General features: G+C 47.3%; 1 protein-coding gene across 4 annotated transcripts in view; it reads right to left on the bottom strand.

The window, feature by feature from the left end:
• Window positions 1-15,048, bottom strand: part of DOP1B (DOP1 leucine zipper like protein B) — a 105,106-nt gene that overhangs the window by 51,505 nt on the left and 38,553 nt on the right. For all 4 annotated transcript variants that reach the window (XR_006965604.1, XM_047098739.1, XM_047098737.1 and 1 more), the window contains exons 5-13: window positions 13,861-14,050; window positions 11,781-11,879; window positions 11,318-11,441; window positions 9,343-9,452; window positions 8,916-9,030; window positions 6,760-6,880; window positions 4,439-4,558; window positions 2,053-2,155; window positions 768-959 (exon numbers count right to left, since the gene is read on the bottom strand). Coding sequence is in view for 3 of the 4 variants with exons in the window: in XM_047098739.1 (XP_046954695.1) it covers window positions 768-959; window positions 2,053-2,155; window positions 4,439-4,558; window positions 6,760-6,880; window positions 8,916-9,030; window positions 9,343-9,452; window positions 11,318-11,441; window positions 11,781-11,879; window positions 13,861-14,050 (1,174 nt within the window). In the remaining variant the exon portion in view is untranslated. The remainder of the gene's footprint in view (window positions 1-767; window positions 960-2,052; window positions 2,156-4,438; window positions 4,559-6,759; window positions 6,881-8,915; window positions 9,031-9,342; window positions 9,453-11,317; window positions 11,442-11,780; window positions 11,880-13,860; window positions 14,051-15,048) is intronic.

The following is a 15,048-nucleotide window of genomic DNA, read 5'->3' as shown; positions in this document are numbered from 1 at the left end:
ATTGATCCTTCAGAGAAACCCGCAGCCACGAACAAGCTGCACTAGGACGCAGCGCGGTAACAGTGAAACCCAGAAACCGCCTAAATAACCCCAACGGGGCAAGACTGGAAGACACTGGAAAGCCCACAGCTAGACTGTTGTGGAGACTTCTGGCTTCCAGAACCGTGAGACAACAACTTCCTCTCACGTAAGTCACTCGGTCCTTGGTACTTTGTTATTGCAGACCAGGTAAACTAGTATCTCACTTAGGTGGTGGTGGTGTCGTTTTTTTAATGTTTATTATTTATTTTTGAGGAAAAGAGAGCACGAGCAGGGGAGAGGCAGAGAGAGAGAGGGAGACACAATCTGAAGCAGGCACAGGGCTGTCAGCACAGAGCCCGACACAGGGCCCGAACCCACAAACTGCGAGATCATGACCTGAGCCAAAGTCGAACACTTAACCGGCTGAGCCACCCAGCGCCCCTCACTTACGCGTTTAGAGAGATACCGCCAACACACAAAAACATACACATGACGAGATCTGGAAGGTGAGTGGAAGCTAACCGAGAGCTGTAGGAGGAAGGGGGGTGGGTAGGCAAAGTGAAGGGGTGATCAGCTTCCATGCTAAAAGCTTTGGAAAGTGTCTGAGGATTTTAGAAGCATAACTTAGATATTACCACTACATCCTCTGACCTTTACTCCTCCCCTAACCGACCCTAATTCCTTCCTGCTCCCAGGAGGGCATAAGCCTCACCTGGAGAACCACGTCAGCTCCTCGAGGCACGTACCGTGCTTCCACTCGTGGGCTCCATGTCCAGGTAGGAAGGTGGCATCTGGACCTTGCTCAGCACTTTGAAACATGTCTTCAAGGCATGCGTGAGCTCAGGTAAGCTTAGAGTCTCCATTTCCTCGGCCAGAGGCTGCACCAGGCAGCCCAACACCTGCGGGAGGTACTGGGTTTGTACCTCAGAGTAAAGTTCCTGTGGAAAAAAGACCCGGGTTTAATGGGCTTTCAAGTTTTGATCAGAAAAAAGCAAACGCACCTCAAAATGGCACCTTAGAAAAGTCCATTTTTTAAGAGCATAAGTTTCATGTTCGTTCCCAAATCAGAAAACAAAGTATTTTCTTTTTGATCTAGACAAATCAACGGACATTCTTCCTCTTTTTTTCAACTGTCTTTACCTTTTCTAGTAGAAAACTGTTGCCACATTTGTTTCTATATTAAGTAAATTAGCTTCCTTTGAGAAAATTAATCAACTGCACAATTTTACCTAGAGGTACATTTAATCGCTTCTCGGCCTTTTGGCTAAGATCAAGTGTAGAGGTACATTTACTCTCACTACTAAACAACATAGTGTAGAATGATGCCCAGGTCATCTCTGGTTTACATAACTTTGCCTCGGGGCGCTTATGAGTGGCTTAAAGTTATAACCTCTTTTAAATAAGACATAAAAGCCATAAGAGATTAAGTTCAGCTACATTCTCTGCGCCAAAACAAACATTAAAAGTGTCGTGCATTGGGGGCGCTTGGGTGGCTTGGTCAGTTAACTTCAGCTCAGGTCATGATCTCGCGGTTCGTGAGTTCGAGTCCCGCGTTGCGCTCTGTGCTGACAGCTTGGAGCCTGGAGCCTGCTTCAGATTCTGTGTCTCTCTCTCTGTCACTCCTCCACTCATGCTCTGTCTCTGTCTCTGTCTCTCTCTCTCAAAAATAAACATTAAAGGGGCACCTGGCTGGCTCCGTTGGTTGAGCGTCCGACTTCAGCTCAGGTCATGGTCTTGCAGTTCGTGAGTTCAAGCCCTGCGTCGGGCTCTGTGCTAACAAACAGCTCAGAACCTGGAGCCTGCTTCAGATTCTGTATCTCTCTCTCCCCCTCCCCTGCTCACGCTCTGCCTCTCTGTCTCTCAAAAACAAATAAATGTTAAAATAAATAAATAAATAAACATAAAAAAAGTGTTGTGTGTTTACATAAAACCACTTTTCAGTGTGGCAAGGTTTATCAGGCCAATGACACTAATGAAAAGCGTAAGTATCAGCCAAGCATGGAGCCTCCTCTTCACAGCAAGGGGCCTCACCAGGGGAATAACATCCAGAAGGAACACCAGAAGGGTACAGAGCTCCGAGACCGTCGGAGGAGGGCTGACGCTGTTCCCGACAGTGTAACTCTGCTTCGCTGGTCTACAGAAGTCACAGGAAAGAAAAACAAATCAGTTCTTTCTCCCATGGTAACTTCAAGCATTCATGACGCCCAATAAAGTTCCTCTAGCTCAAACATAATGAAAGATAGCTTCTGTAATTCTCATAATTAAGCTTTTTAAAACTAACACAAAGAAGTGTCAGTGTCTTGAATCTGCTTATCTCCAAAACGGGTTTGGTCAGATCTGAACTTCATCAGTTCAGATGAGGGTGGTCCCACGCCCAGGTGGGATTCCACGGCCAGCGGATCCGGAGCTCTGCTACGGGTGCAACACTAGGTCCCCCGCCCCAAACCAAAGGCATGTTCCGAGGGAAGGCGCCTGGCTAGAGAAGGGCAGGCTGAGCAGTCGTTCTACTTTCCTGAAAGCAACCTGACACAGTGCCTCCCCATAACCCCCATGAGCTCGGGCACGGGAGCGGCTTAGACTCTCCAGCGTCCACACCGCTCAGCTCTATCGGTGGCTGCTTATGCTATAAAACTCAACACTTCTTTTCAAAGAAGCAGGTGGCTGGTTAAATAGGTAAGTTAAAAAATAGATAACTATCGGTGCTCAAAACAGAGTAACTTTGGATTCATCTAGCTCTCATGGGACAACTCGACCTGAGTTCACTGTCTTCACTGCAAATTACCATGTAGTTATCTTGGCATTTATCTGAGCACTTTGAAGAAGTACACACACTCTAGCCTAGGCAACTGTTCTCCGTGTCTCCTCTAAAGAAACTTGCGCATGTGTGTGTAAAGAGACAGGACAAAGGACATTTGCAACAATGGAAAAATTGAAACTAGTGTTTTTACCAGGTGTACAGACTGCTCTCCAAAGGACTGTTAACCCACCACCAAAACAGCACACTGTAAAAAGTTATATACAACCTGATACCGCTTATGGAAAGCCTGAACAGACACACGAGACTGTATCATTTCTGGATACGCACTTGTTATAAATGCACAGACAACATCACGGCTAGGACGGACACTAATAATCCCAGTAAGAAGGGGGAAGGTGCTGGGAAGGTAGGAGTTAGTTCTATCTGGATAGCAACATTTTATTCCTTAAAAAAAAAAAATCTGAAAAAAAAACAACAAAAAACGGCCAAGGGTTAACTATAATTTCAGTAATGGGTGCATGTGTATCTGACATTACTTCTTGGTTTTCCTTATACTTGAAATGCTTCGTAGTTGATTTTTTTAAAAAAAGAAAGCACACCTTCTAACTCTGAAGTGGAAACAGGACCAAAATATAGTCCATCTTCAGTATAACGTGGCCTTGGGTTGCCCGTGGGTCCAGCTACAATTCGTTCATCACAGGTTTGAACGCCTGCTGGGACCTGGCTCTAGGGGACACAGAGCTGCACTGTGGGAGCAGCCGGGAAGTGAGGCGCTCCCGGGTTCCCATCTCGGCTGCTGCTAACTTGCCGCGCAGCCACACAAGGGCTGCGTGTCACTGGGCCCCGGCTTTCTTACGTGATACAAAAGCCCACTTCTCCTTGGGCTGTCCCGAGGCGTTAATGAGTGCATGTAGGGCTCTGAGGCCAGAGAAGGGCCCACAGGAAGCGACAAGTCAGGCTTCTGCTAAGCTGCTGGGTAGTGGAGGACAGTGACGGCACAGAGCATCGCACTCAAGGGTGACAGGAAGGAAGGCTGATAGGGGGACTCAGGACAAGACGGGCTCTGAGAAATGACGCTATTCCCCTGCTGTAGGGAGAGGGACCGGGGAAAGGCTCGCAGGGAGGCACGTGGATCCCCAGAGCGGGGCCACCATCCACGATGTTAAGGTGGTACAAGTCATCAGACCGAAGGTGACTTGAAGCTGATTGTGGCAGCTGAGACATTATGCTGTTATCGGACCTGTTATGGAACAATTTCAGTAAGAATTTAAGGAGACTGACGATTTCAAAACCACTCACTCTAGACACAGAGCCACAAAACTAAGCCTCCTTAAACACATCAGCCTCCAGGAGAACTGTGCAAAGAGTCTATTTAGTCAACGTAACTTGAAAATGCACAGGATTTTCATCTCAATTAATTGATCAATCAATTAATCAATTAATTAATTAGAATTAATAAGTAAAAAAGCTTCAGAATTATGTGGCAGAGATTACCTGAACCTTCTTAATGGCAATATTTTTTATTCTGCTAAGATCTGAATTCTTTCCCGTCGTGTGCTCAGCAGAGATCACCCACCCTGAGCCACAAAAAGCAGCTATGAAACCACAAGAGCTTCCAGTCCTTCCTGAACATTCTATAATCTCGAACTGGACACTTACCGAAAGCAGTTCTCAAAGCACCTTGTCATATAATCCCAGAGAAAGTCTGTGCTTAGGGAAGTGATCAGCAAATTCACCGTTTTAACAATCTCCGAGGCATTTCTGTTTTCTTTTATTGCACTGTAAGGGAAGGTGGAGACTCTTAACTATATCCATGAGAAACCCTTCACTACGAGAACACTGTTCCTGAAAACCTGTAATTCATTTACTTGTTTCTGGAGAGATGGACAAATCCCAAGAAAGATAAAAATGTTACTGTCCTGTTACTGGAAAGAGTTTGCATGCCATCCTAAACAGGATTTATATTGACACATTCTCTTAGAAAGAAGTGTCAGAGGAGCACCTGGGTGGCTCAGTTGGTTAGACGTATGACTTCGGCTCAGGTCATGATTTTGGGGTCTGTGAGTTCGAGCCCCGTGTCAGGCTGTGTTCTGAGAGCTCAGAGCCTGGAGCCGGCTTGGGATTCTGTGTCTCCATCTCTCTCTGCCCCTTCCCTATTCATGCTCTGTCTCTCTCTCTCAAAAATAAACATTTAAAAAAGAAATAAAAAGAAATAAGTGTCAGAGCTGTTATGAAAAGAATCTGGTATAGAAAATCAGTTTGAGTCCAGCTGTGGGTAATGAGATAGTCTGTTGGTAAAATAATATGGTATACCCATTTGGGTGGTAAATTTGGCTAAAATTTAAATGTGTACCTTCTATGACTCAGGAAACTTATTCTATGGATTTACCCTACAGAAATCCTTGCATGGTCACCCAAAGATATATGCATGAGGATACCGTTGCAAGGCCATTTAAAAATACTGAAAAATTGGAAGCCACCTACAAGTCGGTCAGCAGGAGATTGAGCAATCGGTCAGGATTTATTTAAACAGATGATCAATCCTTACTGAGGAACCTAAGACAACCATTATATTCCATCGTAGAAGAGAGCAGAGCTACTCACAACTTGCATTTAAAAGAAAAAACAGGCAATTAAATAGCTCGTAATACCATCTTTAAAATAAAAGACAGGCATCTGTATATTTATATATGCATTCAAAGTTTGGAAAAAAATGAAAATATTTTATGTTTTTCTCTCAAGGGTGGTGGAGTATGGGTGGTATCTTTTTTTCCTGACATTTTCAAATACTGGTATGTTCCACAAAGAGCATGGTTACTTTCATATTTAGAAAAACAGTAATTCTGGGAGAAAAGAGGAAAAAAGGGGAGGAAAAGAGGAAAAATTCTGGGAGGAAAAAAGCAAACACTCGGAACTCTTGGTACATTTACAATTAAGAAGCCAGATCAATCCTCAAATAGCTTTAAATTTTCAATGTATCCAATGCTAATTCAGGCAGAAGGAAACTACATCAAGAATAGGGGCGCCTGGGTGGCGCAGTCGGTTAAGCGTCCGACTTCAGCCAGGTCACGATCTCGCGGTCCGGGAGTTCGAGCCCCGCGTCAGGCTCTGGGCTGATGGCTCAGAGCCTGGAGCCTGTTTCCGATTCTGTGTCTCCCTCTCTCTCTGCCCCTCCCCCGTTCATCCTCTGTCTCTCTCTGTCCCGAAAATAAATAAACGTTGGAAAAAAAAATAAATAAAAAAAAAATAAAGAATAAAGTAAGAGGCACCAGGGTGGCTCAGTCAGTTAAGCATCCGACTCTTGGTTTCGGCTCAGGTCATGATCTCATGGATCGAGCCCTGCATTGGGGTCTGGAGCTTGCTTGGGATTCTCTCTGCCCCTCCCTGGCTCGCTTGTGCACACTCTCTCTCTTTTCTCCCTCAAAAATAAATAAAAGCATTAAAAAAATAATAAAGTCAAAAGGAAGACACTGCACTATCTTAAAAGGAACAAAAACAAAACCAAGGGTCGAGAAAGAACTACATACTCCAAGGCACCACGTCTGCCATGTCCTGAACCTCACCTGCTCTGCCTTCAGGGTCCTGTGGCACCTGCCCTCAGCGTGCCCTTGCCTGGCTCTCCCCTCTGCCACGGGCTCCACTTCCCAACCTTACCCTCCTCCTGCCATCCTCCCTGTACGTCACCACGTGGACACACACCAGATCCGGGTTTCCTACTCGCTCAGTAAATACATTTTGTACATCCCAGGCTGGGTGGAGACTGGCTTCAACGCCTTTTAAACTCTTCACGGTATTCAGCAGGGAACTGTCCTTTCACGACGACTGACTCAAGCGCACAGGTTTTATCTTCACGCGGGTTGCCATCCCTTGGGTGTCCACTTTCTCCAGCCCCGCACACTTTATACCACACGGCAGGGGAAGTGAGACGAGCAGCATCAGGGAGGGAGGAAGAAGTGCGAAGCTGGAGGCCAAACCCGTACCTTGTGAGCGAGTTTCCACTCTGGGTGTAGCTAAGTTTAAGGTCAGAGCCGAGAGCGTCTCTGCAGTAAGAATAAAAGGCCCGGATGACTTCAAGGAACAAATTCCCAACCACTCGAGGCCCTGTGATGAAAAAGAAAACAGAGAGAGGTTAATAATCCGTATTTAAATAAATAAATAAATGGCGCACTCATGAAATAGAGAGGAACCGTACACACAATTTTAGAGTCTAAAATGCTCAGAAACTTTAGTCAGATAATGACAACTTTAGCTGGGGGAACAACATTCATGTAAACGGCCAGCATTTCTGTCACGCACACTATGGGCTGGAGAGCGCCCTAAGCACGTTGTATCTATTAACTTATTCCATCCTCACAACAGCCGCGCGACCAGGTACCGACTGCTGTACGGACTACAGATACGGGGACAGAGGCAGGCAGGTTAAGTAACCTGCCCACGCCTGCTTCTGCCTGACGGATCCAGGGCGTGTGCTTGGTGTGCGTTAAGTGTGCATCACCTCTGGCCAGAGACGTTACCCGGCATAAATACCAACAGAGTAGAATAGGGCAACTTTCCTTATTTTTTCAGTAAAAAAAAATGTTTTTACACTTTGAATTTTTGCTTTTAATCTTTTTTTTAAAGTAATCTCGAGCCCAACAAGGGGCTCAAACTCACGACCCCAGCGTCAACAGTCACATGCTCTACCTACGGAGTCAGCCAGGTGCCCGTCTAAATCCTTTTCATCGTGAGCTAGAACCCCCCCAAAAAATAACACTGCTCTTGAAAAGCTTATTAAAATGGCACAAAAGAACTGGACCAGCTGCAGGTTAGAGAAGCACTGCTGTCAATCAGGCAGGTGGAAGGTGGCTGGACATTTCTGCCCCACAACCAGCAGCCACCAGGCAGTGAAGGGAGCAACTTCTCACCCAAGTGTGCAAAGGGATGAAAACAGGATTGATTCTGAGAAAGTAAAAGCTCTCTCAATGTATCCGTGTAAAAAGCAATCAGCAGATTAATCTTTGATGCTGCTTTTCCACAAAACCGAAAACGTGCCTCTGAGAAAACTTCTATTTATTCATTTTTGAGAACTTTTTTGATGATCAGCCCCAAGTATATTTTACCTACAGTATAAGAACGTTGAATGCTTTGGGGGCGCCTGGGTGGCTCAGTCAGTTAAGCGTCAGGCTCTTGGTTTCAGCACCGTCATCGTCTCACGGTTTCGTGGGTTCGAGCCCCGCATCGGGCTCCGTGCTGACATTGCAGAGCCTGCTTGGGAGTCTCTGTCTCCCTCTCTCTGCCCCTCCCCCACTCAAGTGATTGGATGTTAAGATCTTACCGTGAATGGATATCAGAGCAATTTCTATTCTCTAAGCAAGGGACAGAGGCCATCGTGTTTTTAGCTGACACTCACAGGACCACAGTGTGCAAGAGGGGACCCTTCAGGAGCTGGAGTCTAGTTCAACCCCTTTCATTTGGCAGAGGAACAGACCGAGGCCCACACGGCAGACGTGGCTTTCCCCGGGTCGTGAGGCAAAGAGAGGGAGGAGGATCCCTACTCGCTTGAAAATAAAATCAAAGTGCATTTGAAGCATGACGTTGGACTGAGGAAACATTCTCACACAATCAGTGCCCTATGTGCTCTGTAGGCACACACACAGATGCGCACGATAGGAGCTCCAAGGTATTTTTCCAACAAAAGCGTTCAAGTTATTGTGCAAAACTTTTAAGTGGTGCCCAGACAGGATGACTGAACACACAAGGTGATGAAAATGCTTCAAGATTCTGAAATTCCAATGACTGAATTATATTCAAAATAACACGTTGACCGTGTCTCGCCAAGTTTAACTCCCTCGACACAGGCAATCCACATCGGGCCTATGAGGATAACTGCATTTCTTTTTTTTTTTTTTCTCCTTAAAGTTTATTTAGAGGGAGAGTGAGCAAGCGTGCGCGTGCATGCAAGCGAGTGCAGGGGAGGGGCAAAGAGAGGGAGGGAAAGAGAATCCCAGGCAGGCTCCAAAGGCAGTGCAGAGCCCGACACTGCGCTCAATCCCACGACCCTGGGATCATGACCTGAGCTGATATCAAGAGGCGGATTCTTAACCGGCTGAGCCCCCCGCCCCCCCAGGCACCCCGGTAACCGCACTTCTAACATTACCTATTTCCGGCTTGTCCAGAAGACTGACGAGGATGCGGAAAGGCTTCAGATACGCATGATGGCGTTCCTCTATGTCAGCATCTGAGAACTTCTGGTGCAGTATCTCAGCTAGACCCTTTTTTTTTTCCCCAAAAAAGCCACATATTAGGATATTGTAGGACATTGTAGCACAGCATGACACTCTTGGTTTTTCTAATTTTAAGCACAGTATGACATTATTGGTTTTTTCTAATTTTAAGTATTCTGGGATAGTATTTCTGATAGAAAACCAGTCACAGGGCACGAAACAGACACACACAGAATTTTCCCAACCGCGTATCCAGCAACATTCCCAACGTCTACTTTGAGGTCCTACAAATCAACCTACTGAGGAATTATGATCAGGAATGTTCTGATTGGGATCTACTTTCCAGAAAGTCTCCTTTACCTCAACTAAAAGATCCTTAGAATATTTTTCAAAAAAATACGAGGACTGGTCTTCGTAAGAATTTGAGAGTTCGGATTCTGGCACAACGGTATTTCCTTTAATATCTGAACCTGCAAGAGAACAAGAGCCATGAGCTGTACCAAGATCTGTAATTTTAAGGTACATAACATTATGCAAGGGTCACATGCTGCGGTATTTTTAAAAAGAGAACTCTTCCAAGAGAAAACCAAATTCCAACCTGGTGAGACTAAGTCACATTTTCTTCTTCTGATAAAAAAAAGTGGTATGCTAAGGATTCCAGCTCAACAGGCATCAATTTAGTTCGTCCCAAGAGTTCACCCTGTCTTGGATAAGTCTGATTACAAGGAATGGAAAGAGGATCACTTTTAAAATCCAGCATTTATATGGCAGTATGTGAACTCAAGCTATTCTCCTCTATATGCTCTTATTGTGAGTTCTGGGTAAGTCTGTGAGGTCTTCAGGGCAAGAAAGGCATCTCATGGTATTAGGAGCACGGATTCTGGGGCTGAGGCTAACAGGTGGGAGCCAGCACTCAACTTGATCCCAGGTCCTCTCTATATACAGCAAGTCAAGGCCAACTAAGAGGGAGCTGAGCATTTATCAGAATCATCCTTTTGATAAAAATGCTTAAAGAGTCTGTAAATATTCTTCTTGACATCCTTCACTGGCTTCCATGCAATGGGTTCTGGCAGTTCTGTAACTAGGGAGAAGAGAGGAAGGAAAGGGTTCAGAGAACTTCCTGACTTTGGTGTGAGAAGACCTATATGTTGAGAGTTGTAAAAGCGGAGAAGCAAAGGATTCTTTAGGGCAGTGAAACCACTCTGCGTGATGCTGTAAAGGTGGACGCGTGTCCTTACACGTGTCCAAGCCCACAGAATGCTCACCACCACGAGTGAGCCCTGGGGGAAGCCACTGACGCTGGGTGATGACGTGCCAGCCCCAGTTCACAGACTGTGACACATGTGCCACCCTGGTGGGGAGGTTGTGGGGGGGGGAGGGGGAGCTGGGAACTGTGTACCTTCCTCTTAATTTTGCTGTGAACCTGAAACTGCTCTAAAATCATAAAGTCTTAAAAAAAAAAAAAAAGGCTGTGGAGTCCTTTCACGGTCACTTTGTGTGCCACCTGTGCTCAGGTACACGAACATGCAGATTTATAAAATTCTGAAGTGCTAGCCTCCAAGCCCTGGGATTTCCTGAACTCTGTCCCTGTGAACCAACCGTCAAAGGTTTTTCTACAAGTTTATGGGCTGTGCACAGAAACATGGGCCCGGGTTCTCAGGTTCTCCCAAAGTCAGTTCCAAATGTCTTCCAAAACTTTAGGTCAATACCACAAACATTCCCATCTGTTTCAAACCGTCTGTGGGTTTGCTCTCACACCCCTCAAGCCCATGAGACTTCTTCATAGCAGCAAGCTTCTACTTGAAGGAGGTTTCACTACAAGTTTTTGTGGTATTTCAAGCTTCTTAAAATGCAATTCAGCGAGCATTTTAAATATCCCATTTACGGGCACCTGGTGGCTCAATCTGCTGAGCGGCTGACTCTTGATTTTGCCTCAGGTCATGATCCCAGGGTCATGGGATGGAGCCCCACGTCGGGCTCTGCACTGAGCGTGGAGCCTGCTTAAGATATTCTCTTTCTCTCTCTCTCTCTCTCTCCCCCTCCCTCCCTCCCTTTCTGTCTCCCTCTCCTCCAATCGCGCATGTTCTCTCAATCTCTAAAATTAAAAAAAAAACCCATTTGTTTATTTCCCTGTTTTTTGTGTAACGGCTGCAACATAAGCAAAGCTACAGCGTAGGCAGAACTCATCTGACCGGTGCCATATTCCGTCAGTGTGTCCTCTCTCCATACTTCATGATTCAGAAACATATCACCAAGACTGAAACTTGATCCACAAATCAGCACTATAAGGTTTCATGTTAACTTCGACTTTCGATTGTCGTATACTGCTCAGTACCTAGTAACCACGCATAAAGTCTTCTGTTTAGAGACATATCTCTTCTCAGGAGGGTCTGGGTGGCGGCTGACAGAATATGCACGATGTCAGATCTGAGCAGAGGAATGGCTCTCTCGTTGGAATCCTATTGGAAGACAGAGAAAACTTTACTGCAGAGGGATGCACAAGTAGATCATCGGCTTTCTGAATGTGGCCCTTCCTTACCGGTCTACCAAGCTTGCTCTTAAAAAGGTAGTTCTCAAAAGGGGTTGGTTCTTCACGATGCCCACGGGCAGAAGCTATTCAGTTTTTGCTACGGAAACACCATCCTCACAAAAATGAACAAGGACGCTTCAGCCAGCTGGAAGCAAATGGTGACCGCAAAGTGGCTGCTATAAAGCTGCCTGGATCTGTCCCAACTGCCCCCTGCCCCCCACATCCTCGGGAATACTAGGGACTTCCTGGGAGAACACAAACGGCTTACCAGACATGTATAAAATGGAAAGAAGAACAGAACAATTTCCAAATTATTTCTTTGCACCAGAACATTGGAGTCCAACAGTGATGCACACAGAGACTTTACCTGTAGATGATAAAACAGCATGGACATTTCACTATCAAGTCATTTAACATCATTTATAGGCTACTCTTTACACTCACAAAAATACAATTAACTCTTCCTGGGAATCTTGAAACCACTGTGTTAAATCACATGGAATACAACAGTAAGGCGGAAATGTGGAAATATGGGTTCTAGCTCTAGACACTGGGGGTGGGGCGGTGAGAGGAGGTCATCGAGATGACGTGACCTGGCTGACCTGTGAGCTGGAGGCTCCTCACCTTCTCCTCTGTCCTGGGAGCGTGCATTCTGCTTGCCTTCCCTGCCTCAGAAGCTGCCTGAGGGACGCAGCCTTGACATGGTGATGTGGCACTGACGACACCTGCATGGTATATGTGACCAACCCAGGCAAAGTCTCTACATAGTAAACTTTTACAATCTGGCAGGTGGATGCAGAGATCTACTTGCCCTGTGCCCACCCAAGACAAGCCTTGTCAGTAAGCTCCCCGGCATGGTAAACTGGCCGCCGACCAATCTGGAGTGGCCTGCCTCTTCCTTTGGCCTCCCCCTGCCCTCTGCATGTATGAGACATTCCAGGTCACACCCAGGAAGTTCCCAAGGAGGCTGTAAACAGTGTAACATCAGACAGTGGATCAGCTGCAGCTCTCACACGTTGCATCTGAGAGCTTGAAGGCCTTGGACGAGATGGTCAGGTTCTAAGACCTCAAATTCTAGGATCCAGAAAGGAATGTCTTTAGGTTCCGGTAGGATCTTTTGACTAACCCCAAACTCCATTCAGTTACATGGATTCCAAACCAATTCAATCTATACTCTATGTGTCTTTTCCAAGTATAGATATACAGGAACACAGATGCAGAACAGTTGAGAAGAGCCATAAGGGAAATGTTAATTCGGAAGAGAGGAGGGAAAACATTGGAGTTCTGTAGGAAAGCTGAGCAGGAAGGTCAGGGAGGGCCTGCACTGAGGCCGGGGGAGAAGGGGTGGGGAGTGAGGGCAAGGAGCAGGGAGGCAGCATCACAGACTTGCAGGCCAGGCCGGGCAGTCAGTTTGGGGGTGCAGAGGGCCTGAAGGGAGAGTGAGACTGGTGGGTTGGGAGCAAACCTATAATACTCTCGAGTTTGGACTTTATCTGTAGGCAAGAGGAAGCCAGATATTTTTCAAGCATGGCATGGATACGAACAAAGCTATGCTTTAACAAAGCAAAGAGCTAAGAGCAGTAAAAAAACACACACACACACACACACACAAAACAAGCCTGGATGGGCACAGGATGGGCAGTCAGAAGATTATGATGTGGTCCAGAGCAAGGATCAGAAGCTGAAAGGAGAGCAGTGGAAATGGACAAAGCTGTTCAGTTTTACCACTAGGTGGCGACAGACTGCGGGCCATCAGACACACAAGACGTTAAGTCTAAAGATCTGGGAAGGTCAAGGGAAGGGATGACCTTGCCAGGAAAGAAAGCGGCCCTCCAAAGGGCCTGGGGATGGACACAGGAAGAACCTTGACAGTCTAGGTTTGAGAGCAGCCAGAGGAGAGGACGATGGCAAGAACAGGACTAACAGAGACAGTGGCTGGAGGAAGAGGGAGCCTGATGTGTGGACAGTGTGCAGTGTGACACAGGACAGGGAGGAAACGAGGTTCTAGCTACAGCAACACACTCCGTGAGGCCTCAGAGCACTGGTCACAGTTAACTGCTTCCCGAAGGGCCCTCCTTAGGTGCAAGTACTTGTTTGAATATGTAAAGCGTTAGTTAACGCGTATGTTGAAAACAAACACCACCATCCTGGGTTTGATTCTGGGTACTGACGCCTTGAAGCCTCCTCCTCGTTTTGCTCAGCAGCAGAGCACACACGCTCTGAAGCTTGCAACACCTCCCTTTCCCTGCCGCTCTCCGAAGCCCCTCTGCAGCCCCAGTGACGGCCTGTGCCCAGGAAGCCGGGACCTGCGTGCCCCGCTCCACCCGCGTGAGAAGCAAAGCACCCACCGTGAGCTGGTAATCCGTCCCCAGCATGTACTTCTGCTCCTTGCCGGGCGAGTCCCTGCTGATGTGGCCCACCACGAAGAGCGAGGCAGGAAGGCGGATGGCGGGGCTCACCAGGACACTCCCCCAAAGGGCAGCGTAAAACACCTCCTTGCCGACCACCAGGGACAGCCTCAGGAGCAGAGCGTCTGTTCTGTGGACAAGACGTTACGGAAGGTAAGGGCTTGGTCCCAGGCGTCCGTGTCTCACGGTACCAACAGCCCCTGCTCGCCTTCCCCTGGCTGTGGGACCATTTCTTCGTGGTTCTGAGAGGCTGCCGCCTCTTGCCTTTCTGTTCTGTCCACCTGCTGGCCATCACTGAAACCGAATTTGCTAAAACAAGCATGTCGCTGAGAGGTACAGCTTCCTGGCCAACGGGAAGTGTCTGACTGGTGGTGGCACCGTGGCTCAGATCCATCTGTGGATCCTGATGCTGCAAGACCCGGTAGGTGGGCGGTTCCGCCACCAAAAGGGGGATGAGCAGACCAGTCACTTTCATTAACACGTCAAATAAAAAATAAAAGGTCAGTGCGACTGACTGGAGACTCAAATGATGATAAAGACAGCCCTCCATCTGAGCAGAGCCAAGGGACATTTGACTTTAGAAACACTGGGGACAAAGTTCCCCTGGGAATTTGCAAACCCCCATAAAGCCTGTCACTCCATCCACAGCACCCCCTCTGCTGAGTCCTGCTCTGGGACGCTCTCCTGCTGATGTCTGACATTCCTTTGTCTCTTATCTCTATCTGGGTCTCTCTCCCATGACGGGACATCAGCAACTCCACGTCCGCCCTTGAAGAGAAGCAGGGTCCTCAGCGGGTCCGGGCTTATTTTTCCACGGACACTGACCAAGGCCCGGCCCCTCTCCGCTCAGTGGTGTGCCTGCAGCTGACTAGGGCACCTTCCCCGTCAACAGTGAGAACGGCTTACGGGGCCAATGACAGCACCTGTCAGTAAATGGCAGAGGGAAATCTCCACAAAGCGATTTCATTTAATGAGCGAAGTGACTCAAAATCCAAAAGAATTCTACCTGCCGGGTTTCCTACTGGCAAAGAAGACAGGCAAAAATCACAGGACTGGTCATCCAGGGTGACACAGTGGCCTACCCAGGTTCCCAGAATCAGGCCTGTGCTGTCCAGATCCTGTGTCTGC

The sequence above is a fragment of the Lynx rufus genome, unplaced genomic scaffold, assembly GCF_022079265.1.
Source record: "Lynx rufus isolate CCGP_SWC_20201006 ecotype Redwood Valley unplaced genomic scaffold, mLynRuf1.p SCAF_5, whole genome shotgun sequence".
NCBI classification, from domain to species: domain Eukaryota; kingdom Metazoa; phylum Chordata; class Mammalia; order Carnivora; family Felidae; genus Lynx; species Lynx rufus.
Note: the sequence above shows the minus strand (reverse complement) of the source record. Positions and strands in the feature narration are given on the sequence as shown.